Consider the following 25,962-nt stretch of genomic DNA (forward strand, 5'->3'; position numbering starts at 1 on the left):
CATTAACAGATTATTCACCTTGTCGGCTCGGGTATTCAAACCGTCAACCTTTCGGTTACTGGCCCAACACTCTAACCACTAGGCTACCTGCCACCCTTTATGATGGACACACAAATCAAATCAGAGTTAATTGGTCACGTACACAGATATAAAAAGAATTATGCTTTTTTCTTGCTCCAACAGTGCAGTAATACACATATTAACCAAAAAGTAATAGAAAGATATTAAGAAATATCAGAACGAGCAATGTCATAGTCCGGAATATACAGTGTGTGTACACTACTTGTCAAAAGTTTTAGAACACCTACTCATTCAAGGGTTTTTCTTTATTTGTACTATTTCTACTGGCCTCTTTCTAGAGCTCCGACTTCCCGATTCATCTTGAAAGCACCATAATAGCTCAGAAATGAGCGAAATGACAGGCTACTTTGACACTGACACACTGAGAATCTGAGATCAATGAAAACGACCTCTTCTTGAATCCATCAATAGCCAATGCCTAGTTGTGTGGAGACACATATTGTAGGCTACAATATGAGGAGGAAATTATAGTCCTAAAAATGCTTTCCAGTTTCACTGACTCTCAGCCAAAGATGTGCGGCTCACTCACTGGTGATGGCCTATGCGCTCGTGCCAAACGCCACTCTCTTGTTTTACTTTGTAAAACAAACCATATTTGGAAGTTGATCAAATATTTTGGTAGCAGCTGACATTAGATTATTCTCATTTTTTAGCAAGAGCCATTTTGCTTTCCGACCTGTGTTTTTCCGCGATTGTAGGCATTTTTAAATATTGCGAAAGGCCAGTTTTGTCTGCATACTGTTTGTTCTCTAACATATTCGCCGCGCGTCCCCGACTGTAGACTATGCCTTGTATTGTACACTCCAATAGGCTATTTATCCTCTGTGGCAAACGTTTAGGCGTTCTCATGGTGTAGTAGGCTATTCTGAATTATTAAATGTATTTCTGAACAGACAGCAGTAACTCTATAACTTTGGCACATTTATTTCAATTTCTCATGCGTGCTTCAGCTCCTCCAGAACCCTTCGCGTGGGTATGATTCTATAAGGGGAATGATGAAGTGCAACGCTGGAGAGATGAGAGTTGCAGGCTCATGTCTATCAGAGCAGAGAGAGAGAGATTTTAGAAAGGGAATCTCATTCTAGTTTGGTGAGAGATACAGGGGGGGGGGGGCAGAAGAATTAAGGAAGAGGTAACTCGAATGAACTTTGTTCGTGTTTATTATAATTTTACATTGTAAAAAGTGACACTTATTTTTCATGCCACGAGAGGTACCAGATCCGGCCAAATAGGGTCCGGAACGAAACAGTCCAAAACGTAGAGGTGCCGGATCTTGTTCCGACAGGATTCGGCTCAAATTAAGCACTTGAACTTGTGTTCCTCCACCTTTCCTTAGTTCTGTTGTGGATTGTGTTTCTGTACGCCAATGGAAAGTCGACAAAACAAAGAGAAAAGCAGCCTATGTATTGAATACATGGAATTGGATTGGGATGGTACTGATGAATGAATCACGCACACAATCTGCTTATTTTTGAAATATTTTTTTGAAATCAGGTATCAAATTTGATTTGTAATATTGTTTGGTGAAATATGCTTAAAATGAGAGTCATTTCCCATAATTCTGTACCTTTGGATAGTTGCACTTCCAATTTTGATCATCATGATTTTAGTGACTGCAAAGAAAATGTATAGATCTACTGGGATTTTTAAAATACAAAACTAACTTCCTGTTTTGTCCGCTTGGACACAAGAGACAAGTATAGTCGCGTTAATCTTTTTGTTGTTGCAAGCAGTCGTGTTCTTTTGATGAATGTATTTATGTTTTAAAAAGACAACTACATTTTGAAAATCCATTTCCTGTTTTGCAACAGCTCTGTAGGTCTTATGGACGCTGTTTTGAAACTCGACAACCTTGTTCCAAAAAAACTAGTAGGTAAAGACAGTTGTTTCCTGATTGAAATAGTACAAGAGTACACCATGAGGGACTCGTTTCGCTACCAGCAGGTTGCGGGAGGACCACAGTGCGTCCTTCAGACACGTGAGGGTGGGCCAGAGCTTGGTGGAGGCCTTCGGCCCACCCCATAACAGCACGAGCTGGGGCGTTAGGTCTTCCCCTGCTGGCAGACATGAGATCAGGGCCTGTTTTCTTCCACAGGTCCCTGGCGGGTCTCCCAGAGAACATATATTTTCTTATGGAAAAGTTTTATTGTTGCATTTTCTTTGAAAACAGCTCATATATATTTTTGTACATCATTTTATACACATAAAAACGGCATTAAAGCATCAAAAACTATTTGAATTTGTTTTGATTAAATGGGTCACTGACCACTATCTAGTGACATAGACACAGACTTGCTCAAACCCAATATCCATCATGATTCTAATAAAAGAACCATCCGGTTACCTTCGTCTGCTTTTTTCTTTACAATGGCAGGGGGTGCACCGTTCCTGGAGGTACTGCAATACCAGGTCGATGCGTGGAGTGGACGGAGCAAGCCCCTATTCCATCTCCCTATTCCAAAAATCAATTTAATATATGGTCCCCAGATAGGGGACGTATCAGATATTAAACTGATAAGAACAGATACTACACTTGATCTTAGCCAAAAGGCCGAGAAGCGATACCGCAATGCTTTCGGGAGGAAGGTGCCGTTCTCAGACACGTCAAATCCGGAAACGCTTACAGCAAAATGAGCTCTGTAAACTTTACATCAAATATCAAAGATTATGATGCTGTTAAAAAATGGTGGCATCGATCGGGATTTGATCAACGTCGGGAAAAGACACTTTTCACTGATACAATGTAACACATTGGTAGGATACAAAGTCACGCGGTCATCCGCCCTCCAATCGGAAACTAGACAAATCCTTATTGAGTTAAAACCAGATTTACAGCTAAATTGGAATAATAATCTAGCAAATACGGGTGGGAGAAACAATTTGCAGATAATAATATTGACATAACATTTTATCTTTTATAAAATATCTCAGGAAGCGTTGATGCCACAAGGGAACAAAACAAATTGTCCACTTGGTGGCGCCAGACTTCCACCGACCGTCGCCTTGTACAAGCAGTTCTATGTTGTCAATAAAATACACTTGAATGTTGAACCACTTGACTTCATCATCAACGCAAAAATAGCCTATGTATTTTTAAATCTGTCTGTAGAGCCTTGTATGATAAGGCCATTGTGAGGAGGCCTTTATAAAGTTGCCCTCCTAAATTACTCATACCGACAGCAGTGTCTGGTATACCAGCACCCAGTCCATCAAACGCTCAAAAGTAGCTGGAGCGTTGCACAGGCCAAAGCACAGGACCTTGAACTGCCAGTGTCCTCTGTTAGTTGAGAACACAGTTTTGGCTCTGGCCTCTGGGGAGAGGGGCACCTGCCAGTAGCCACTAAAATGAGCTAACAGTTCAAACTGAGCATGAAAAGCTTCCCAATCCGCCTTACCGGAATACTTCGGGGTCTTAACAGATACGGACGCAGCCGGGAACTGGGCGCCGCCATGTTTGTTTACATCCTGAGCCCCAGATTCCTCGTCCCGCCCGCGTCGACGTCACCCCTTCGGTCCGCCCACCAGAATCGGCGCGAAGCACAGTCGACGAAGCGCTCGTGCCCGCTTCAGCGGCCATCACTCTAACGTCCTCCCTCAAGCGGCCTCTGGGCTCCGACGCCCTGGCGATCTCCTCAGCCAGATCCTCCGACGTCCATTCACACGCACCTCCTTGGCCATAATCGTCCCCTACCTCCACCTTCACTTTCAGATTCCCTTGAAGCATTTTCAACCCCTTCTCACCTACGGTAGCTAGCCACAGAAGTCAGCTAGCTAGCTGGCTAACTTTTATCAATGTTTTTACTTCTGACACCAATGTAATGACCTGACTAGATCATAAAGGAACAATTGTCCAGACAGAGGTTTGAGTTTGCGAATTGACGGTTTATCAACCCAACTTTACACAGGCTACTGTTTGGCCGTAGCCCACGCCAAATAAATGAAAGATAACTCACAAGCCAACCGTGACCTTCTCTTGTGAAGGCCAGACGTAAGAGGGAGAACAAAGGCTAAACCTGGTCTTAACTTCCAATGCTCCACCCCCTGCCCAACCCCCCTCCACGCCACTCCGCCAACCGCCACGATGCCCGGCATCAGAACATTCCAGGCATTCCCGTGATTGGCAGATAGCAGGTTGATTGACATGTCGGAGCCCGCGAACACTGGGTACTGGTCAGTCCAACACAACCACCTACTAGCCTAACACATAACACACAGCTGTCTGTGCTGGTCACTACAATATGTTAAAAGTACATGTTGTTATTAAAACAATAAAATAACCTAAGAAATAAGTAATTTTAAAAATATCCAATCTGTAAAAGCCATTTCAAATGTGCACATATAATTCAAACAAGAGTATACCTTTTTAAAGACATGTAAAACGGTTTAAAAATCCCTTTATTAAAAAAGCGGTCTTCTCTCCTTTGTGGAGGAATGGGGTGAGTCCTTATCAAATTTGCATCCTCCTGCTCTTCCGAATCAACTCCGCCCCCATCCTTCAGGGCCCAGAAGAGATCCCTCCCCTAGGCGCCGCAGCACTGTCAGGCCGTGGCGGCCGGGACCTTAGATGTTGTGGGTGATACTTTGTCTGGGGTCGAGACTATTTTGTCCATACCACCTCAGGGCTTCCGTGGCTCTCAAGGCCACTACCTGGTGGGGGGTCTCCACCCGTTTCCCTACCAACAAGTTGTCAGAGGACCACAGTGTGTCCTTCGGACACCTGAGGGTGAGCCAGAGCTTGGTGGAATCGGCCTTCGGTCCACCCCATACAGCACGAGCTGAGGTGTTGTGTCCTCCCCTGCTGGCGGACACAGGGAGATCAGGGGGATTCTTTCCACAGGTCCCTGGCTTATTTCACTGCAGTTACTCTTCTCTTCCTTATAGTTTCTTAATGTTTGGTATCTGTTTTGATATTTATATTGACATTGGTGGTACATAGACAGCGGAGACTGGGACAAAGGCCTTTCTCCAGTATTAACACTAAAGCTCACCACACCTCCTCTTCCTCCAACCTTCTCCTCTTCCTCATCTTCTTTTGTTTCCTCCTCTCAACTCATTTATTTAACTAGGCAAGTCAGTTAAGAACAAATTCTTATTTACAACGACAGCCTACCGACCGGGCCAAACCCGGACGACACTGAGCCAATTGTGCACCGCACTACGGGACTCCCAATCACGGCCGGTTGTGATACAGACTGGAATCAATCCAGGGTGTCTGTAGTGACGCCTCTAGCACTGAGATGCAGTGCCTTAGACCACTGTGCTGCTCGGGAGCCCAACAATGCCAAATCACTTATCTACCAATTTAAATCAACCTTTAAGTATCATTTATCTTGTATTCCCTGAACATCCAAACATAAAGGTGGATAAGAGATATTATGCTTTCAGACAGGCTGTGTCCTGCAAAACTCTGCTTTATCTGGGAGATATTGAATCTCTCTGTTTTACTAGTAACTTTTAGAATTCTAATTGAATGGAGAAGCAGCCTAAATCCTCTTGATTTTTATCACCTTAGTTTTATCTCGTGTGAAGTTTCAGAAGCATGTGATTGAGATATCCAAGATGTCTGTGGATTGACCGATAGCTTGGCTACTCAATGAAGACAAACATTGTTTTACTGTACTAAGATTACCACAAGTGCTTGTGAATTAAAAAAAATCTTACTTGAAGAACTATTTCTTCACAATTTATTTTACAGAGGGACGTTCAGAGAACAACCAGCCCACTGTTGGACCAGGCTGTTTTCTCCCTTTCTACTGGTTCTGTTATGATGGGTTCATAAAGACTGTTATTTAGGAACTGTCAGGTGTAGCAGACTGTCTCAGAGGAGTACCACTTTGCAGGTGTAGCAGACTGTCTCAGAGGAGAGTACCACTTTGCAGGTGTAGCAGACTGTCTCAGAGGATTACCACTTTGCAGCTACACAGTGGCGTGCAAAAGTATTCTCCCCTCTTGGCGTTTTTCTTATTTTGTTGCCTTACAACCTGGATGATCAATGGAAACAGGATGCACTTGAGCTCAATTTCGAGTCTCATAGCAAAGGGTCTGAATACTTATGTTTTTTTATATATATATATTTGCAAAAAAATATTTTTTTCACTTTGTCATTATGAGTATTGTGCGTAGATTGATGAGGATTTAATTTTTCCCATTTTAGAATAAGGCTGTAACGTAATAAAATGTGGAAAAAGTCAGGGGATCTGAATTCTTCCCGAATGCACTGTATGTACAGGGGTAATGTAACTAGGCATCAGGATATATGATTTGTATTTAATTCAACTAGGCAAGTCAGTTAAGAATAAATTCTTATTCACAATGACGGCCTACACCGGCCAAACCCTAACGACGCTGGGCCAATTGTGCGCCCCACTATGGAACGCCCAATCACGGCCAGATGTGATACAGCCTGGATTTGAATCAAGGACTGTAGTGACACCTCTTGCACTGAGATGCAGTGCCTTAGACCTCCGCTCCACTCAGGAGCCCAAACATAAACACAGTAGCAGCAGCTTGTGAGTGTGCATCTGTGTAGTCAGTATAAATGCATGTGCATATGTGTGTCATCAAATGATGGAATGAGTGTTTGTGTGTGTGTTGGAGTGTCAGTGTGAGGGTGCATAGACAGTCAAAAATAAAAACTCAGTTAAATACAAGGGTCAACTCAGATAGTCCGTGTAGCCACTTTGTTAGGTATATAGTTAGCTATTTAGCAGTCTTATGGCTTGGGGATAGTAGCTGTTCAGGAGCCTGTTGGTGTCAGACTTGATGCACCGGTACCACTTGCCATGTGGAAGCAGAGAGAACATTCTATGGCTTGGGTTGCTGGAGTCTTTAACGGTTTTCCTTTTACACCACCTTATATAGAGGTCCTAGACGGCAGGGAGCTCTGCCCCAATGATGTACTGGGCTGTCCGCATCACCCTCTGTAGCAACATGCGATTGAGGGTATTGCTATTGCCGTACCAAGCAGTGATGCAGCCAGTCAAGATGCTCTCAACGGTACAGCTGTAGAACTTTTTGAGGATCTGAGGGCCCATGACAAACCTTTTCAACCTCCTGATGGGGAAGAGGCACTGTCACGCCTTCTTCACGACTGTGCGCACGTGTGGACCATTTTAAGTCGTTGGTAATTTGGACAGCAACGAACTAGAAGCTCTCGACCCGCTCCACTGCAGCCCAGTGGAGCGGGTCGGAGCCCAGCGGATCAGGTCCAATCACTAAATACAGTGCCTTGCAGAAGTATTCACCCCCCTTGCTGTTTTTCCTATTTTATTGCATTACACCTGTAATTTGAATTGATTTTTATTTGGATTTCATGTAATGGACATACACAAAATAGTCCAAATTGGTGAAATGAAAAAAATAACTTGGTTCAGATTTTTTTTTTATATAAATAAAACGCAAAAGAGGTGCTTGCATATATATTCACCCCCTTTGCTGGGCTTTACGGAAGAGTGGCCAGAAAAAAAGCCATTGCTTAAAGAAAGAAATAAGCAAACACATGTGGTGTTCACCAAAAGGCATGTGGGAGACTCCCCAAACATATGGAAGAAGGTACTTTGGTCAGATGAGACTAAAATGTAGCCTTTTGTCCGTCAACGAAAACACTATGTCTGGCGCAAACCCAACACCTCTCATCACCCCGAGAACACCATCCCCACAGTGAAGCATGGTGGTGGCAACATCATGCGGTGGGGATGTTTTTTCATCGGCAGGGACTGGGAAACCAGTCAGAATTGAAGGAATGATGGATAGTGCTAAATGCAGGGAAATTCTTGGTGGAAACCTGTTTCAGTCTTCCAGAGATTTGAGACTGGGAAGGAGGTTCACCTTCCAGCAGGACAATGACCCTAAGCATACTGCTAAAGCAACACTCGAGTGGTTTAAGGAGAAACATTTAAATGTCTTGGAATGGTCTAGTCAAAGCCCAGACCTCAATCCAATTGAGAATCTGTGGTATGACTTAAAGATTGCTGTATACCAGCGGAACCCATCCAACTTGAAAGAGCTGAAGCAGTTTTGCCTTGAAGAATGGGCAAAAGTCCCAGTGGCTAGATGTGCCAATCTTAGAGAGACATACCCCAAGAGACTTGCAGCTGTAATTGCTGCAAAAGGTGGCTCTACAAAGTATTGACTTTTGGGAGGGGGGTGAATAGTTATGCACGCTCAAGTTTGATGTTTTTTTCTTATTTCTTGTTTGTTTCACAATAAAATATATTTTCCATCTTCGAAGTGGTAGGCATCAAATGATACAATCCCCCCAAAAATTTATTTTAATTCCAGGTTGTAAGGCAACAAAATAGGAAAAATACCAAGGGGGGTGAATACTTTCACAAGCCACTGTATCAATACATTTGAAATCTAACAGAGCTTGAAACCTTAGGCCAATGTATTGTCTATTTTTTGTTGAATCGTGGATTGAATTGAAACAATAGCTGTTGATGACTATGCAAATGATATATACATACACTGACTGTACAAAACATGCTTTTTCCATAACATAGACTGACCTGACCAGATGAATCCAGGTGAAAGCTATAATCCCTTATTGATGTCACCTGTTAAATCCACTTCAAACAGTATAAATGAAGGGGAGGAGACAGATCAAAGGATTTTAAAGCTTTGAGACAACTGTGACATGGATTGTGTATGTGTGCCATTCAGAGGGTGAATGGGCAAGACAAAATATTTAAGTGCCTTTGAACAGGGTTCGGTAGTAGGTGCCAAGCGCACCGGTTTGTGTCAAGAACTGCAACGCTGCTGGATTTCACACGCTCAACAGTTTCCTGTGTGTATCAAGAATGGTCCACCACCCAAAGGACATCCAGCCAACTTGACTCAACTGTGGGAAGCATTGGAGTCAACATGGGCCAGCATCCCTGTGGAACGCTTTTGACACCTTGTAGAGTCCATGCCCTGATGAATTGAGTCTGTTCTGAGGGCAAAAGGGGGTGCAACTCAATATTAGGAAGGTGTTTCTAATGTTTTGTACACTCAGTTTACAGGCCGAAATAGTGATAAAGTATGGTGATTTACTCTGTTAAATCTACCCTTCAGAATGACTTCGATAGCAACAGTAAATCTATTTAGTTTTTAAGTGGAGACCTTTTGACAATCATTCTCACATATCATAGCTAAGCAGGGCTAAGTTTTTCTAAAACTGAATGGGTGACCAATTGGAGACCAATGGGGAGCTGTAATTAGATCAACCCTCCAGTAAGAGGTGCTGCCAAGCCTATTTTCTTTCTTCTGATAGTGGATATAACATTGATGATCTGACATTGTTTTAAAGGAACATGTACAACCTGCATTGCAAGGTTTGTCTACGTTCAAATTACCATGATGACATATTGTGGTAATATTGTGGTTGAAATTTCACCCTCAAAACAAGTTGACTTTTTTTCAAATCCAATGTATTTTCCACATCGATTCCATGTCACAATACGTTGACAAAAACATTGATTCAACTCGTCTGATGAAGGAGATTAATTCCCCCAATAGAGACTGTTTGTTGAAGGTAGTTATTTATTTTGACGTAAGGTAAGTTGGTAACTCGTTCAGCACTCTTCCCGTTATGCTCTGGGCACAATTAACAGATCAACCCATAAATAACATTAAAATACTTCATATTTGTTAAGCCAAAATGATCCAAATTCTAAAATGCATTCCAAAAAAAATATATATAATAATTTTAAACAATGATTTTATTAAATTAGGTGGATAAAAAAAAAACTAGTCTTTAATAATATTTTTCTATTTCCATTTCCAATCCTGAAAATGTGTTGTGAAAAAAAATAAAACGTGTGATATTATCCCAGTACAACCTTCTTTCCTAATACATTTGGTCTGTTTCTCACCTCACTTGATACAAGCCGTGCAAAGTTATGCCAAGGAGACCTAGAATGATTGTTACTTCAACTCAGTGGAAGTGATTATACTGGGTTCTCAGCGTAGCAATGCGGCTCTAGGATCAGTTTAGCCTTTTCTGATCATAATGAATAAGAAGAGGGCACCTGATCCTAGATCAGCATATCTACTCAGACGCTTTGTGAACACAGGCCCAGGATGAAATGGTCAGCGCCGTGTTTTCTAATTGACACGGAGTACCCTACGGTTATTAATTGAAATGCTACATAACAGATTATTTTCAGCGCCATCATTTCTCCATTAAAATACACTAACAGTTAAGACTATGGTTACATCATATTAATTTCAGCAGTATATGGGCCTATGTTCACACATTGACTTGTGTGGCTTCAATACTTCCTAGCCTTAAATTACTTTATAGTAACATGTTGTATTATTTTCCTAGAAAATTAAAATAATGTAGGGGGGAAGGATGTTCAGGGCAATATTACCCTCCTTCCAACTAGAAGTAATCAATCTTTAACCATTCTATAAAACACGGAATTTAGCAATTCACCCCCAAAAAATATTTGAAGACTATGTAACCATGCAAACCGAGTCCTGAATTTATCTAACATGTTTATCTCAATGTTGCTTTTCTCAACTGGTCCTAAACTCCTTGACTTATTTGGACATTTTCTCCTGAAAAATACTATATGATGTCAAGGATGAATATATTCCCAAGTGTAATATGTGATGAGCACCGAACTGACATTTGGAGAACTATATTCGTTACATACCAATGTAGTATTATATTTCCGAATGCCAATAGCCATCCTTTGAGTAAAAAAAATATTTAATTTATATTTGAGAAAAATAGTAATAATCTGATTTGCATGGAACACAAAAAAAATGTATTTTCCTTCGTCAAACAGTAACAATTAATTTTGTTGACAGATCATTTCTTTTAAAAAGATCAAATTAAATTCATTCTAGGATTGGGAAAAAAATAAGTTTGCCTTCTGTGTTTTTGCATCTCATTATGGGAGGTGAAACATTTTGGTATCCAGAACACAGTCTTATTGGTCAGTCGGTTTTCGAGGAATCGTTGAAGGAATTTCTAACGAGGAGAAACAACCCTGTTGAAATCAGACGTTTCTCGTCAAACAGTTCAACACTTCTTTCAGAATCAAGTTTCTGTGCGGCTGGCGGTGGGCGACATAAGGGTGGTTTTCATTGGATGGCTCTAGGCAGTAGAATAGGTCATAGGTCATGCTTTGAGGGAGCTGGGTGGAGCAGAGCGGAGGGGGAATGGGGACAGACAGCCTACTAAATGCCACCCTATCCCCTATATAAGGGTTCTACATAGGGAACAGGGTGTCGTTTGAGACGCAAGATTCGGTTGATGTCACGTCACATGAAGTCCTCGTAGTCTTGTACGTAACCTCCATCGAACTCGCCGTAGTCCGCTAGGTCATCCTTCATCTTGGACTTCATCCCTCCGGCAGGAACCACGCCTTTCTTTTTCTTCTTTCCTTTATTCAGCTGCTGTTGGAAACAAAGAGGGATGATTCGTATTGTCCTTTATTCAGCTGCTGTTGGAAACAAAGAGGGGATGATTAGTATTGACCTTTATTCAGCTGCTGTTGGAAACAAAGAGGGATGATTAGTATTGTCCTTTATTCAGCTGCTGTTGGAAACAAAGAGGGATGCTTAGTATTGTCCTTTATTCAGCTGCTGTTGGAAACAAAGAGGGATGATTAGTATTGTCCTTTATTCAGCTGCTGTTGGAAACAAAGAGGGATGATTAGTATTGTCCTTTATTCAGCTGCTGTTGGAAACAAAGAGGGATGATTAGTATTGTCTTATGACAGTAATTATTTTTTGTTGTTGCGTAATTTCCAGGTAGGGCACCCAACTCCAGGTAGTACTGTTCCAGTCTGTTTTCTTCCGTTTGATGCCTAATGAACATGACCCGGACAAGACTGAATACCGGTCTAAGTAGACCATGTGTACTGGTGATAAATGTCAATACTTGTCTGTCATTTAAATTAAATAAACCACTAACCTTTTCCTGTTTCTGTTTTTCACTTAGTAAGACTGTGAGGGTGTTGCTGACTTTTTTCAAGTCCTCCACCTCCACTGTAACATAAGAGGTGCACAGTTAAAACATTATTTCATATAATACAGGGACATAATACAGGCCCCACTGACCGTTGAGATGCATGAACAATAACATTGGTTACTTTTCAAACTGTATATTATTAAATCAATACTTACGTGAGAGACAGAGGTCTCGAAACAAGGACTCTAGGAAGCCGGAATAGTGTATGGAACTCTCAAAAGGTGCTATCTTGTCTTTTAACAACTTTTCAAACTCTGTGAACTCATCTTTAGAAGACGGGCTTATAGCATCAATTCCTTTGACGTTGTTGGCGACACCTGATTTGAGAAGGGAAAATGATTTGAGCACCATGATATTGTAGCGACCCGCACAGGCACCATGATATGAAGCTTTCCACAGGCAACTGGTGTTGACAATGTCTAAAACTCTTGATACTTAAACCAGACATTTTGCAATATAAATCTCAGATTCTCTGTAAAGCTTTCTATTTATCTGTAATACGTGTAGACTGTCAGCCTTAAATATTTATCATTCAACCTACACTACATTAACAAAAGTATGTGGACACCTGCTCGTTGAACATCTCATTCCAAAATCATGGGCATTAATATAGAGTTGGTCCCCCCTTTGCTGCTATAACAGCCTCCACTCTTCTGGGAAGGCATTAATATGGAGTTGGTCCCCCCTTTGCTGCTATAACAGCCTCCACTCTTCTGGGAAGGCATTAATATGGAGTTGGTTCCCCCTTTGCTGCTATAACAGCCTCCACTCTTCTGGGAAGGCTTTCCACTAGATGTTGGAACATTGCTGCGGGGGACTTGCATTCAGCCACAAGAGCATTAGTGAGGTCGGGCACTGATGTTAGGCGATAAGGCCTGGCTCGCAGTCAGCGTTCCAATTTATCCCAAAGGTGTTCGATGGGATTGAGGTCAGGTCTCTGTGCAGGCAGTCAAGTTCTTCCACACTGATCGACAAACCATTTCTGTATGGACCTCGCTTTGTGCACGGGGGTAGTCATGCTGAAACAGGAAAGAGCCTTCCCCAAACTGTTTCCACAAATTTGAAAGCACAGAATCGTCTAGAATGTCATTGTATGCTGTAGTGTTGAGATTTCCCTTCACTGGATCTAAGGGGCCCGAACCATGAAAAACAGCCCCAGACCATTATTCTTCCTCCACCAAACTTTACAGTTGGCACTATGCAGTTGGGCAGGTAGCGTTCTCCTGGCATCTGCCAAACCCAGATAATTTTTGTTGGCCTGCCAGATGGTGAAGTGTGATTCAACACTTCAGAGAACTCGTTTCCACTTCTCCAGAGTTCAACAGTGGCGAGCTTTACACCACTCCAGCCGACACTTGGCATTGTGCATGGTGATCTTAGGCTTGTGTGCGGCTGCTCGGCCATGGAAACCCATTTCATGAAGCTCCCGACTAACAGTTCTTGTGCTGACGTTGCTCCCAGAGGAAGTTTAGAACTCGGTAGTGGAGTGTTGCAACCAAGGACGTTCCTGTGACTACCTCATGAAGCTGGTTGAGAGAATGCCAAGTGTGCAAAGCTGTCATCAAGGCAAAGGGTGGCTATTTGAAGAATCTAAAATATATTGATTTGTTTAACACTTTTTTGTTTACTACACGATTCCATGTGTTATTTCATAGTTTTGATGTCTTCACTAGTATTCTACAATGTAGAAAATATATTTTTTTTTAATGAAGAAAAACCCTTGAATGAGTAGGTGTCCAAACTTTTGACTGGTACTTTATTTGTGGCTCTATGCATAAGCAAATTGAACTATATACCTATTTTCTTACTGATCATAAGCAAGAGTTCCTTTTTCTGTACATTGAGTCATTTAGCAGACGCTCTTATTCAGAGACTTACACCTCCTCCTGTAATACAGGTCTCTTACCGAAAGCCTCCTGAGCCAATAGAAGATCAGCTTCCTCCTGTAGCTTCTTCACTCTGAGTTTCTCTGCTAGCTCATCCTCCGGTGAGAGTTCTGTTTCCTGTGATTCCTCTAACTAACAAACAAACAAACAAATACACTTTCAGATGCAGCAGCCAATGACTTGTTGTTCATGGACACTGTGTGAAACCCTTTAGGGCTGATTTAGAGGCTTAATCTGGGTCTGGAAAACCAGATGAAATACAGTACAGTTAGTTTCCTAATATGGGCCCAAATCAAAATGTAAAGTCTCTTCTAGAGATTTAAAATTAAACTTTAAAATTTGATAAATACAACTCCAATAATCAGGGAAATTGGCTGAAAGCAAAAAGGTCAAGTTTCGGCCGAATTTTGATAAGCAAACTAGCCCAAATCAAATGTTGCAGTAGCTGGGTTGGTTATGGTGACGAACACCTACCTTAAAAAACACCTACTTTAAAAAGCACCTACTTAAAAAAAAAAAAACGACTTTAAAAAACATCTACCTCAAACACCTACTTTAAAAACACCTACCTTAAAAACACCTACTTTAAAAACACCTACCTTAAAAACACCTACTTTAAAAACACCTACCTTAAAAACACCTACCTTAAAAACACCTACTTTAAAAACACCTACTTTAAAAACACCTACTTTAAAAACACCTACCTTAAAAACACCTACCGTAAAAACACCTACTTTAAAAACACCTACCTTAAAAACACCTACCTTAAAAACACCTACCTTAAAAACACCTACTTTAAAAACACTTACCCGCTTTCTCAGCTCTTCTTGTTTTTTCATTTGTAAACTTTCCTTTTCTTTGATTTTTTCAGCTAATTTCTTCTTCTCAGAAAGTTTGGTCTCTGCTACAAAGACAAAATGGGAAGAAAAATAAAATAACTGTTGAGCTTCTATTCAATTAACATAGTCAGATCTCACTTGTTCAATTCATGTGGTTTAAAAAAAATACCTGCTTTTTTCTCTTCTGCTTTTTTACATTCCTCCTCGTCATCATCCCAGTTGTCCTGCAAAACAGGAAACGGGAGAAAATAAGGTTAGGATGGATGGAAGCTTCAGAATGTGGCATCCATTCATGTGTTTTTAGCTCACTAGTTACCACTAGGGCCATATCACACACTGTATTCATTCGTTATCCATCGTTGACAAATAACACCCAGTGATAACATCAGTATTTGTCCCAAATTGGACTTGAAGGACAGCATTACCAATGGTGGAGCTAGATAATGCCAGCTGTCATATCAGACAGGCCTAGCTCACTAGCTAGGCCTGTCTGATATGACAGCTGGCATTATCTAGCTCCACCATTGGTAATGCTGTCCTTCAAGTCCAATTTGGGACAAATACTGATGTTATCAATGGGTGTTATTTGTTTACTAATGTGATCACTAGTAAACAAAAGTCAACGTGACTAATAAACATCCCATATGATAGCTAAGTTGATAGAATAGTTAGCTAATGGGGCTAGTAGTACAATGCCTTTAATGTTTTGCTGCAAGGTGGATCCAGTAAACGGTGGATACAAGCATGAAATTTGGTACAAACATTTCTCAGGCGATATGAAAACATCCCGGTAGGGGTACCTTTTTCAAACTTAACCAGGAAGCAAGTTATTGCAACAAAAAAAATCAAAATGGCTGCCATAATAGCTGGTATTTGACCATGAAATGTTATGCAACAGATAAAAGCATGACATTTGTTAAACATTCTTCAGATGATATGAAATACATCCTAGAAGGGGTACTCATTGCACACTTAAATTAGGAAGCGGAATTCAAAATGGCTGCCAATGTAGATGGTAATGAAGCCGCAGTCGTGTTTTAAAATAGCTTAAGTAAAATGTTCATAACATGAAGTAATAATACAAAATGTATTCCTTAAAGCGGCAATCTGCAATGGAAACAATAACAACACGCCCTCCCCGCCCTTGTTTTGGTAAAAAAGTGGGATTGGGCCGGAGAAATGAATTACTTAAATGTATAGAGCTATGGATGCAAGGACTGATCAATCCTGAAATCAACCTGTGGAAGCCTGACAAAGCTCTCAGATGGTGTTGATGTCCTGGTCGGTTTTACCCATTCCTAAAGCAAACCACAGATCTATCGTTGGATAATCCTTGGTAAGATGGAACATCCCAGCGAGGAGGACAATGACGTCTGTATCCACTGTTTGAATTATAAATGGTAGGTGAACTAGGGATGTGACAAATGGAAAACATTTAAACTCCACATAAAAAATAAATCCTGTTTAGAATAAGAAAAACAAAAAATTCCATGTGATTTCACAATGCAACTGCTACCAACAATGGTTTGGGCCTCACGGTGTGTCCTGTTCAGATGGTTAAGCATTGCACCTGTTCTACCACTACTGACCTGTTCTACCACTACTGACCTGTACTACTGACCTGTACTACCATTACTGCACCTGTACGACCACTACTGACCTGTACTACCACTACTGACCTGTACTACTGAACTGTATTACTGACCTGTACTACCACTACTGACCTGTACTACTGACCTGTACTACCACTACTGACCTGTACTACTGACCTGTACTACCACTACTGAACTGTACTACTGACCTGTACTACCACTACTGACCTGTACTACCACTACTGACCTGTACTACTGACCTGTACTACCACTACTGAACTGTACCTGACCTGTACTACCACTACTGACCTGTACTACTGACCTGTACTACCACTACTGACCTGTACTACTGACCTGTACTACCACTACTGACCTGTACTACCACTACTGACCTGTACTACCACTACTGACCTGTACTACCACTACTGACCTGTACTACCACTACTGACCTGTACTACCATTACTGACCTGTACTACTGACCTGTACTACCATTACTGAGCTGTACTACTGACCTGTACTACCATTACTGACCTGTACTACTGACCTGTACTACCACTACTGAACTGTACTACTGACCTGTACTACCACTACTGACCTGTACTACCACTACTGACCTGTACTACTGACCTGTACTACCATTACTGACCTGTACTACCATTACTGACCTGTACTACTGACCTGTACTACTGACTGACCTGTACTACTGACCTGTACTACTGACTGACCTGTACTACTGACCTGTACTACTGACTGACCTGTACTACTGACCTGTACTACCACTACTGACCTGTACTACCACTACTGACCTGTACTACTGACCTGTACTACTGACCTGTACTACCATTACTGACCTGTACTACCACTACTGACCTGTACTACCACTACTGACCTGTACTACTGACCTGTACTACCACTACTGACCTGTACTACCACTACTGACCTGTACTACCACTACTGACCTGTACTACCACTACTGACCTGTACTACCACTACTGACCTGTACTACCATTACTGACCTGTACTACCATTACTGACCTGTATTACCATTATAATACCTAAATTCCACTGTGCAAAGCTTGCATTTCCTTCTCAAAGTATCTCTGCCATTTTTCCAACTCTTAAAGGAAACTCCACCCAAAAGCAAGATGCATCATACCGGCTGTACTTACATGTTTTGAAAGTTAAATATCAAATCAAATGTATTTATATAGCCCTTCGTACATCAGCTGATATCTCAAAGTGCTGTACAGAAAACCCAGCCTAAAACCCCAAACAGCAAGCAATGCAGGTGTAGAAGCACGGTGGCTAGGAAAAACTCCCTAGAAAGGCCAAAACCTAGGAAGAAACCTAGAGAGGAACCAGGCTATGAGGGGTGGCCAGTCCTCTTCTATCGATCTGACACCACACTTCAAAAAGCAAGTCCTGCAGGCTCTAGTTTTGTCTTATCTTGATTTATTATCCAGTTGTGTGGTCGAATGCTGCAAGGAAAGACCTAGTTAAGCTGCAGCTGGCCCAGAACAGAGCGACACGTCTTGCTCTTCAGTGTAACCAGAGGGCTGATATAAATAGTATGCATGTCAGTCTAACTTGGCTAAGAGTTGAGGAGAGACTGACTACATCACTTCTTCTTTTTATAAGAAACATTGTGTTAAATCCCAAATTGTTTGTCTAGACAACTTCCACACAGCTCTGACACGCACACTTACCCCACCAGACATGCCACCAGGGGTCTTTTCAGTCTTTTTTTTGTTGTCTTTATCAAATTAAACAGTTTCATTTTAAATCACTAGAAGAGACTTTCATTTTGGTTTGGGTCCATATTAGGAAACTAACTGTACTGTAATTCATTGTGAATTCACATGGATTTTTTTATTTTATTTTTCCAAATAGGAAAGTCAGTTAAGAACTAATTCTTATTTACAATGAAGGCCTATTTAGAATTGAAGGCACACGTAATCAGCATGGCTACCACAGCATTCTGCAGCGATATGCCATCCCATCTGGTTTGCGCTTGTGGATCTATAATTTGTTTTTCAACAGGAAAATGACCCGAAACACCTCCAGGTTGTGTAAGGGCTATTTGACCAAGAAGGAGAGTGATGGAGTGTTGCATCAGATGACCTGGCCTCCACAATCACCCAACCTCAACCCAATTAAGATGGTATGGGATGAGTTGGACCACAGAGTGAATGAAAAGCCGCCAACAAGTACTCAGCATATGTGGGAACTCCTTCAAAACGGTTGGAAAAGCATTCCAGGCGGAGCTAGATTGAGAGAATGACAAGAGTGTGTAAAGCTGTCATCGAGTCAAAGGGTGGCTACTTTGAAGAATCTAAAATATATTTTGATTTGTGTATAACACTTTATTTGGTTATTACATGATTCCATATGTGTTATTTCATAGTTGTGATGTCTTCACCATTATTCTCCAATATAGAAAATAGTAAAAATACATTTAAAAAAACTTAAGTGGAGTAGGTGTGTCCAAACTGTTGACTGGTACTGTATAGCAACAACAAAGACAATCTACAGTCATATGACAGGGTATCTAAACCCAGAAACGAAACATTTCTGGGAAAGCTTGTGAAATAGACCAAACACACCATACTGGGGTATGAGAAGAAGTCAATGAGAGAAGATAAATTATTCCTTTAGTTGTTAATTATCTTGATTTGAGCCAATGTCTTCAAGTGACTGAACTGTTATTTCTCCAACCTTGTGAAACTGACACGCTTTCATTTTTCTTCTATAATTTTTTTTTTTTTTTTAAATACTTCATAAAAACGAAGGAGTGGCTTTGATTTGACGGCCTGCACACATGCAGTTCGGTGCGAGACGACCGTTAGAAACATGTGATTGGGTCTACGCTTGAGTTCAGCTAGCCAACGGCTCCATAACATGGCCTTCAAATGTGATCAGGGATTTCTATTGGAGAAGCAGTTTGAGCCTGTCTTCGGGTTGGTACACTGCACCGCCCGCAATCGCAAGGCTCTCCAGAGGGTGGCGCGGTCTGCCCAAAGCATCACCGGGGGCACACTGCAGGCCCTCCAGGACACCCTACACCACCCGATGGCACAGGAAGGCCGAAGAGATCATCAAGGACGTCAACCACCCGAGCTACGGACTGTTCACCCCGCTAGGTCAGTACAGGTGCATCAAAGCTGGGACCGAGAGACTGAAAAACAGCTTCTATCTCAAGGCCATCAGACTGTTAAATAGTCACCACTAGCCGGACAGTACACTGCCCTGAACTTAGTCACGGTCACTTATCGGCTACCACCCTGTTACTCAACCCTGCACCTTAGAGGCTGCTGCTCTATATACATATAATTACTGGTCACTTTAATAAATGGAACACTCGTCACTTTAATGTTTACATACTGTTTTACTCATCTCATATGTATATACTGTATTCTATTCTACTGTATTTTAGTCAATGCCACTCCCGACATTGCTCGTCCTAATATTTATATATCTCTTAATTCCATTATTTTACTTTAGATTGTGTGTATTGTTAGATACTACTGCAGTATCGGAGCTAGGAACACAAGCATTTCGCTACAGTCGCAATAACATCCGCTAAATGTGTGTATGTGACCAATAACAATTGATTTGGTAATAACACCTTTCCAAAATCAGATTGAGTATAGACAGTCATATTGGATTATGTTACAAAAAAATAGGGGTGCCATGCCCCAATTTTAATCTACACCTAATATCAAGTAATACATCCCAAAGAGCAGATCTACCGAATTTGACGCTTTAATACACTCCTTGGTGGCAAGGCCCCGCATTATTGCAGCTTTCACATGCTGGGAAACTCTTGAAATGTCCAACTTGCTGATTCGTTTAACGTGGCACGTGTATAACTACAACCAGTTAGCAAGTTGGGAATGTCAGTTTCCTAGTTCCGACTATCACACGAACGCAGCATAAATGGCCGCGTTTTACGCGTCTTCCCCCCCCCCCCCCACTAGCTAAACATCACCGTTGGTGATGTGACCACTAGCTAAACATCACCGTTGGTTAGCGGGTCGAATGCAGTGGACACTTGATCGAGCCTGTCCCCATGAGTCCCGACTTGTCACCGCTAGACTGGGGACCACTCGGCTAACATTAGCTAGCTAGCTAACACTGTTGACATCATCTGGATTCTGGGTGATCTAACGTTAGCTAGCTAGGATGCAAAGAGATGACCTCGAAATCAACTAGGGTTCAGGTCATATTCAGAGTAAAATACACGTTCTCGATAAATTATCTAGTGTTGTTTTGGTTGTCATCTCGTCAACTGTGATGTTAGCCAGCTAATTAAGTTAGCTGGCTACCTTGATATTGTCATCCTCGTCCTCGCCTTCCCATTTGTCCGCCACAACAGCCTTCTTGGTTCCGATAACCAGCTCGTCCGGATCGAAAGTGTCAGCATCTAAGACCAACAATACACACATTTTACAAACTTAAACTATCATCTCTGATACGTGTAATTGTCAACGATTAGGTATAACTTGAATAATACGCCATTCCACACACAGGTGGATTCTTACCCCATGAATCTCCCTCCGCCATCTTGCCTGTGTGTCTGATCATAATGAATTCCGTGTGTGTACAATCGGTAACTGGCTCTTTGGTTCCGAGAGAAAATGACGTACATATAGGTCTGTGCTGTCATGTGTATGCTCCCATTATTCTTGTCTGTCCACTCATTGCTGCTCCCTATTTAGTGACAACATAGAATTAGATAAAGCCAAAAAATACTATCAGTTACACAAGTACAGAATATCTAAAATTATGAAACATAAAAATGAATATCTTTCTTAATTTCACTGAATATAAGGTGATGTCATAGTTATTTTTGTGACTGGGTCACTAAAATAGACTATTGTGGGGTGCGGCTTCAACAGTCAATTATATTGGTGTACCCGATCTACACTGAACAAAAATATAAACACAACATGTAAAGTGTTGGTACCATGTTTCATGAGCTGAAATAAAAGATCCCAGAAATCTTCCATAAGCACAAAAGCTTATTTCTCTCAAATTTTGTGCACACATTTATTTACATATTGTGACAATCTCTGAAACTCACTTAGATAATAACTTTAATGATACAGTGGTAGCAAATGCCAAAGGTGGAGGTGTTGCTGTTTATATTTAGAACCACATTCCTGTAAAGCTTAGAGAGGATCTCATGTTAAATACTGTTGAAGTAATATGGCTACAGGTTCATCTGCCTCACCTAAAGCCCATTCTGGTGGGAAGCTGCTATAGACCACCAAGTGCTAACAGTCAGTATCTGGATAACATGTGTGAAATGCTTGATAATGTATGTGATATCAACAGAAAGGTCTATTTTCTGGGTGATTTAAATATTGACTGGCTTTCATCAGGCTACCCACTCAAGAGAAAGCTTCAAACTGTAACTAGTGCCTGCAACCTGGTTCAGGTTATCAATCAACCTATCAGGGTAGCTACAAACAGCACAGGAATCTAATTGTCAACATGCATTGATCACATCTTTACTAAAGCTGCAGAAAACTGCTTTAAAGCAGTATCAAAATCCATCGGATGTAGTGATCACAATATAGAAGCCATATCTAGGAAAACCAAAGTTCCAAAGGCTGGGCCTAATACAGTGTATAAGAGGTCATTCAAGAATTCCTAAGTTGATTATGTAAAGAATATCTGCTGGTCTGTGGTGTGTAATGAGGAGCAACCAGATGCTGCATTTGACACATTTATGAAATTGCTTATTCCAGTTACTAATAAGCACGCTCCCATTAAGAAAATGACTGTAGGCACTGTTAAATCCCCATGGATTGATGTGGAATTGAAAAATTATATGGTTGAGAGAGATGAGGCAAAAGAAATGTCAAATAGGTCTGGATGCACAACCGATTGGTAAAAGCAACCGCCAATTGAGAATTCAGGTGACTAAACTGAATTTAAAAAAGAAGAAACCACACTATGAAACAAAGATAAATGACATAAAGAATGATAGTAAAAAGCTTTGGAGCACCTTAAATGAAATTTTGGGCAAAAAGGCAAACTCAGCTCCATCCTTCATTGAATCAGATGGCTCAGTCATCACAAAACCCATTGATATGGCCAACTTCTTTAATTATTTTTTTATTGGTAAGATTAGCAAATTTAGGCATAACATGCCAACAACAAACGCTGACACTACACCAAGTATATCTGACCAAATTATGAAAGACAAACATTGTAATTTTGAATTCTGAACGGTAAGTGTGGAAGAGGTGAAAACATTATTGTTGTCTAACTAAAAGCATTGTATTTGGGACAAATATTTCACAAAACCTCAACTAAATCTTGTAATGAATAATGTGAAAATTGAGCAAGTTGAGGAGACTAAACTTCTTGGAGTAACCCTGGATTGTAAACTGTCATGGTCAAAACATATTGATACAACAGTAGCTAAGATGGGTAGAAGTCTGTCCATAATAAAGTGTTGCTCTGCCTTCTTAACAACACTATCAACAAGGCAGGTCCTACAGGTCCTGGTTTTGTCGCACCTGGACTACTGTTCAGTCGTGTGATCAGGTGCCACAAAGAGGGACTTAGGAAAATTGCAATTGGCTCAGAACAGGGCAGCACGGCTGGCCCTTGGATGTACACAGAGCTAACGTTAATAATATGCATGTCAATCTCTCCTGGCTCAAAGTGGAGGAGAGATTGACTTCATCACTACTTGTATTTATGAGAGGTATTGACATGTTGAATGCACCAAGCTGTCTGTTTGAACTGCTGGCGCACAGCTCGGACACCCATGAATACCCCAGAAGACATGCCACCAGAGGTCTCTTCACAGTCCGCAAAGACAGAATAGACTTTGGGAAGCTCACAGTACTACATCGAACTCTATTCCACATCAAGTAACTGATGCAAGCAGTAAAATTAGATTTAAAAAACAGATTCAAAAACATCTTATGGAACAGTACAATAATAAATGCAATACAAATACCGGGCAGATGACAACGAACATAATTGCATTTTATCAATGGCAATTTGAATGCGGACAGATAACGTGACGAGTTCCTGAGGCCCATTGTTGTTCGATTCATCCACCTCCATCGTGTTTCAGTATGATAATGTTCGGCCACAAGTATCTGTACACAATTCCTGGAAGCTGAAAATGTCCCAGTTCTTCCATGGCCTGCACTCAACAGACATGTCACCTGTTTGAGCATGTTTGGGATGCTCTGGATCAACAGCGTGTTCCAGTTCCTGCCAATATCCAGCAATTTTGCACAGCCACTGAAGGAGTGGTACAACAGTCCACATGCGGCAATCAACAGCCTGATCAACACGATGTGAAGGAGATGCCACGCTGCATGAGGCAAATGGTCACACCAGATACTGACTGGTTTTCTGATTGAAGGCCCTACCTTTTTATTAATGGTATCTGTGACCAACAGACCCATATCTGTATTCCCAGTCATGTGAAATCCATAGATTAGGGCCTAATGAATGTATTTAAATTGACTGATTTCCTTATATTAACTGTCAATCAGTAAAATTTTGAAATTGTTGCATGTTGCATTTATATTTTTGGTTCGTGTAGTTTATCATTCCTTTTATGGTCAAAAAGTGTCAAAAACACATTCAAAGTGTACATTTTTACCATTGAATATGAAAGATAGCATGCTTTGTAGTTTGTGGGTTCAGTTTAGCATTACCGGATGACATGCCAAGTTCATTTAATTTAAACGGTGTGTGTGTGTGTGTGAGACTAGTCACTCTGGATAAGAGCATTGTGATAAATAAATGTATACTGTCATGCCTACCTGGCGTATACGTTACACACGCATTAATGTATCTCAACTTATGCAGTTCAGTAAAAATCCCAAATCACACATTTTTTATTAATTGTATAAAAATGTATTTATGATCAAGAAAACCATGAAGTAACACTGAGTACAACGGGAGCGACCGTCCAGGACAGTCAATGACGGATTATTTTTTATTTATTTCTTTAAAAATGGGCCAGACTGAGTGACTCCTACATAAAAGATAGTTCACACACAAGACTAAGAACAGCATTGAAAACAAGATTTAAAGTTAAAACAAAATGTTGGCCATTTTGCTGGTGCTACAATTTCAAAATTGTACGGGCATTAACAATTTAGAGGTGATAACTTGTGTACAAAATTGACAAGATTTTACATTGATGCTAAAGTTTTTTTTTGTTTTTTGTTTTAAACAAAAAGTGCAGGAGCTCTGAAGCCTTCCTCCCTTCCCATCACCACCCAGAAACAGAGCAGCTAAGTGTCATTTCAACATCTTTCAGGGGTGAAATCTCAAATATACATGATCTAAATTAATATCCAGGCCATCTTTACAGCTTGTTGAAGGGTCTTCCAAGTTAAAACACTATAATACATTTACATAACCTTAAAAAACCCATCATGATTTCATAAACATTACCTCCCAAAGATATAATCTTTTAAAAACCTGTCACAGACCACATAACAGCAATTAATGGGACTAAAAAGCAGACTAGAAAATAAAGCACCCTATTCCCTTTGTAGTGCACTACTTTTGACCAGTGCCCATAGGGCTCTGCTCAAAAGGAGGGCACTATATACAGTAGGGAATAAGGTGCCATTTGGGATACATAAATTGCAGGAAGACAACAGCAGCTGTGTAGCATCAACTTCAAAACAACAAAAAAATCTTCTTTTTTTTAAAGGTAAAAACATTTTTTTTTTTACTAAAATAGTAAAAGAAACAGTCAGCTAAAAGAAAATCAGAAGCACAAAAAAAAAGTTTTTAAAAACCATGAAAAAAAAGAAAAGATATATACATGTCATATATACATGTAATTACGTGTGTATATTATACAGGTTTGACTGCCCGTCCCTGTTAAAATTAGTCTTGAGCAGTCAGGTCCTCACACAATCAAATACCGCATGACATTCAGTTCCGTCAGTCCAAAACTGAAGCTGCAGATGAGAAAACATCTCACAGAAAGTCGCCAGGATCGTGTTCATTAGGCACCAAACCCAAGAAAACGTTCCTGAAATGGAGGATGTTCTACCTGGAGAAGTCCAATGAGAAAAACACATTTTCATTCGCCGTTGCTAAAATGTTTTGTAACGTTCGCACCCTAATGAACACAACCCTGCTATTGAGCATAGACTTGAGGTCTGTCCAGACAGATGCCTTTCGTAATACAAGGGGACTGCTATACTCTGGGGGGGGGGGGGGGGGTACAGTTTAGTTGGAATATAACAGTTTAGTTTGAGTATACAAAACATATACATAGCTTCAAAATATTTGTTTTGTGGTTGTTTAGTACAAATTTCCCTCTGTAAAATGTTATTTTGTTGTTGTTTTTTTGTTGAACAAATTCTCATTGGTATGCTGTAGACATATATCCACTTGAACAACATCCTCAGAATCAGTTGAAGTTGATTCTCGTCATCTCAAACCGTGTTGAACGGAAGGCATCCCTCTCCGTGTGCTGGGGAGGTTTAGCCCGTAGAATCAGAATGAATAATGTACACATTCTACTTCTATGGGTTAGCCTGCTGGGTTCAGCCAATCACAGATCAGTCAGGAGGAAGTAGATCGTGAA

At 40.9% G+C, this 25,962-nt stretch overlaps 2 protein-coding genes and 1 non-coding gene across 6 annotated transcripts in view; all 3 read right to left on the reverse strand.

Moving 5' to 3' along the window:
- Positions 1-2,453: 2,453 nt before the first annotated feature.
- LOC139531207 (U2 spliceosomal RNA) lies at positions 2,454-2,644 on the reverse strand. The gene has a single exon (XR_011666306.1). It is a non-coding gene; the product is annotated as a U2 spliceosomal RNA (small nuclear RNA).
- Positions 2,645-9,585: 6,941 nt separating this feature from the next.
- Positions 9,586-21,054, reverse strand: LOC139584194 (eukaryotic translation initiation factor 3 subunit J-A-like). Of its 2 annotated transcripts, none has more exons than XM_071415752.1 (8): positions 20,909-21,054; positions 20,693-20,790; positions 14,944-14,998; positions 14,745-14,839; positions 13,956-14,067; positions 12,205-12,366; positions 11,993-12,066; positions 9,586-11,472 (listed from the first exon to the last, which is right to left on the reverse strand). In XM_071415752.1, the coding sequence occupies exons 1-8, from the start codon at positions 20,949-20,951 to the stop codon at positions 11,338-11,340; spliced, it is 774 nt and encodes a 257-aa protein (XP_071271853.1). In that variant the 5' UTR covers positions 20,952-21,054; the 3' UTR covers positions 9,586-11,337. The 2 variants fall into 2 exon arrangements, with proteins under 2 accessions (XP_071271853.1, XP_071271854.1); XM_071415753.1 differs by lacking the exon at positions 9,586-11,472 and adding an exon at positions 11,694-11,755.
- A 3,174-nt stretch (positions 21,055-24,228) lies between these two features.
- The window catches only part of ctdspl2a (CTD (carboxy-terminal domain, RNA polymerase II, polypeptide A) small phosphatase like 2a), a 24,166-nt gene continuing 22,432 nt past the window's right edge, over positions 24,229-25,962 (reverse strand). For all 3 annotated transcript variants that reach the window (XM_071415756.1, XM_071415755.1, XM_071415754.1), the window contains exon 13: positions 24,229-25,962. This exon is cut by the window's right edge and continues 40 nt beyond it. In XM_071415756.1, the coding sequence (XP_071271857.1) occupies positions 25,937-25,962 (26 nt within the window). In that variant the 3' untranslated portion in view covers positions 24,229-25,936.

Source organism: Salvelinus alpinus, chromosome 9 (assembly GCF_045679555.1).
Source record: "Salvelinus alpinus chromosome 9, SLU_Salpinus.1, whole genome shotgun sequence".
Classification (NCBI taxonomy): domain Eukaryota; kingdom Metazoa; phylum Chordata; class Actinopteri; order Salmoniformes; family Salmonidae; genus Salvelinus; species Salvelinus alpinus.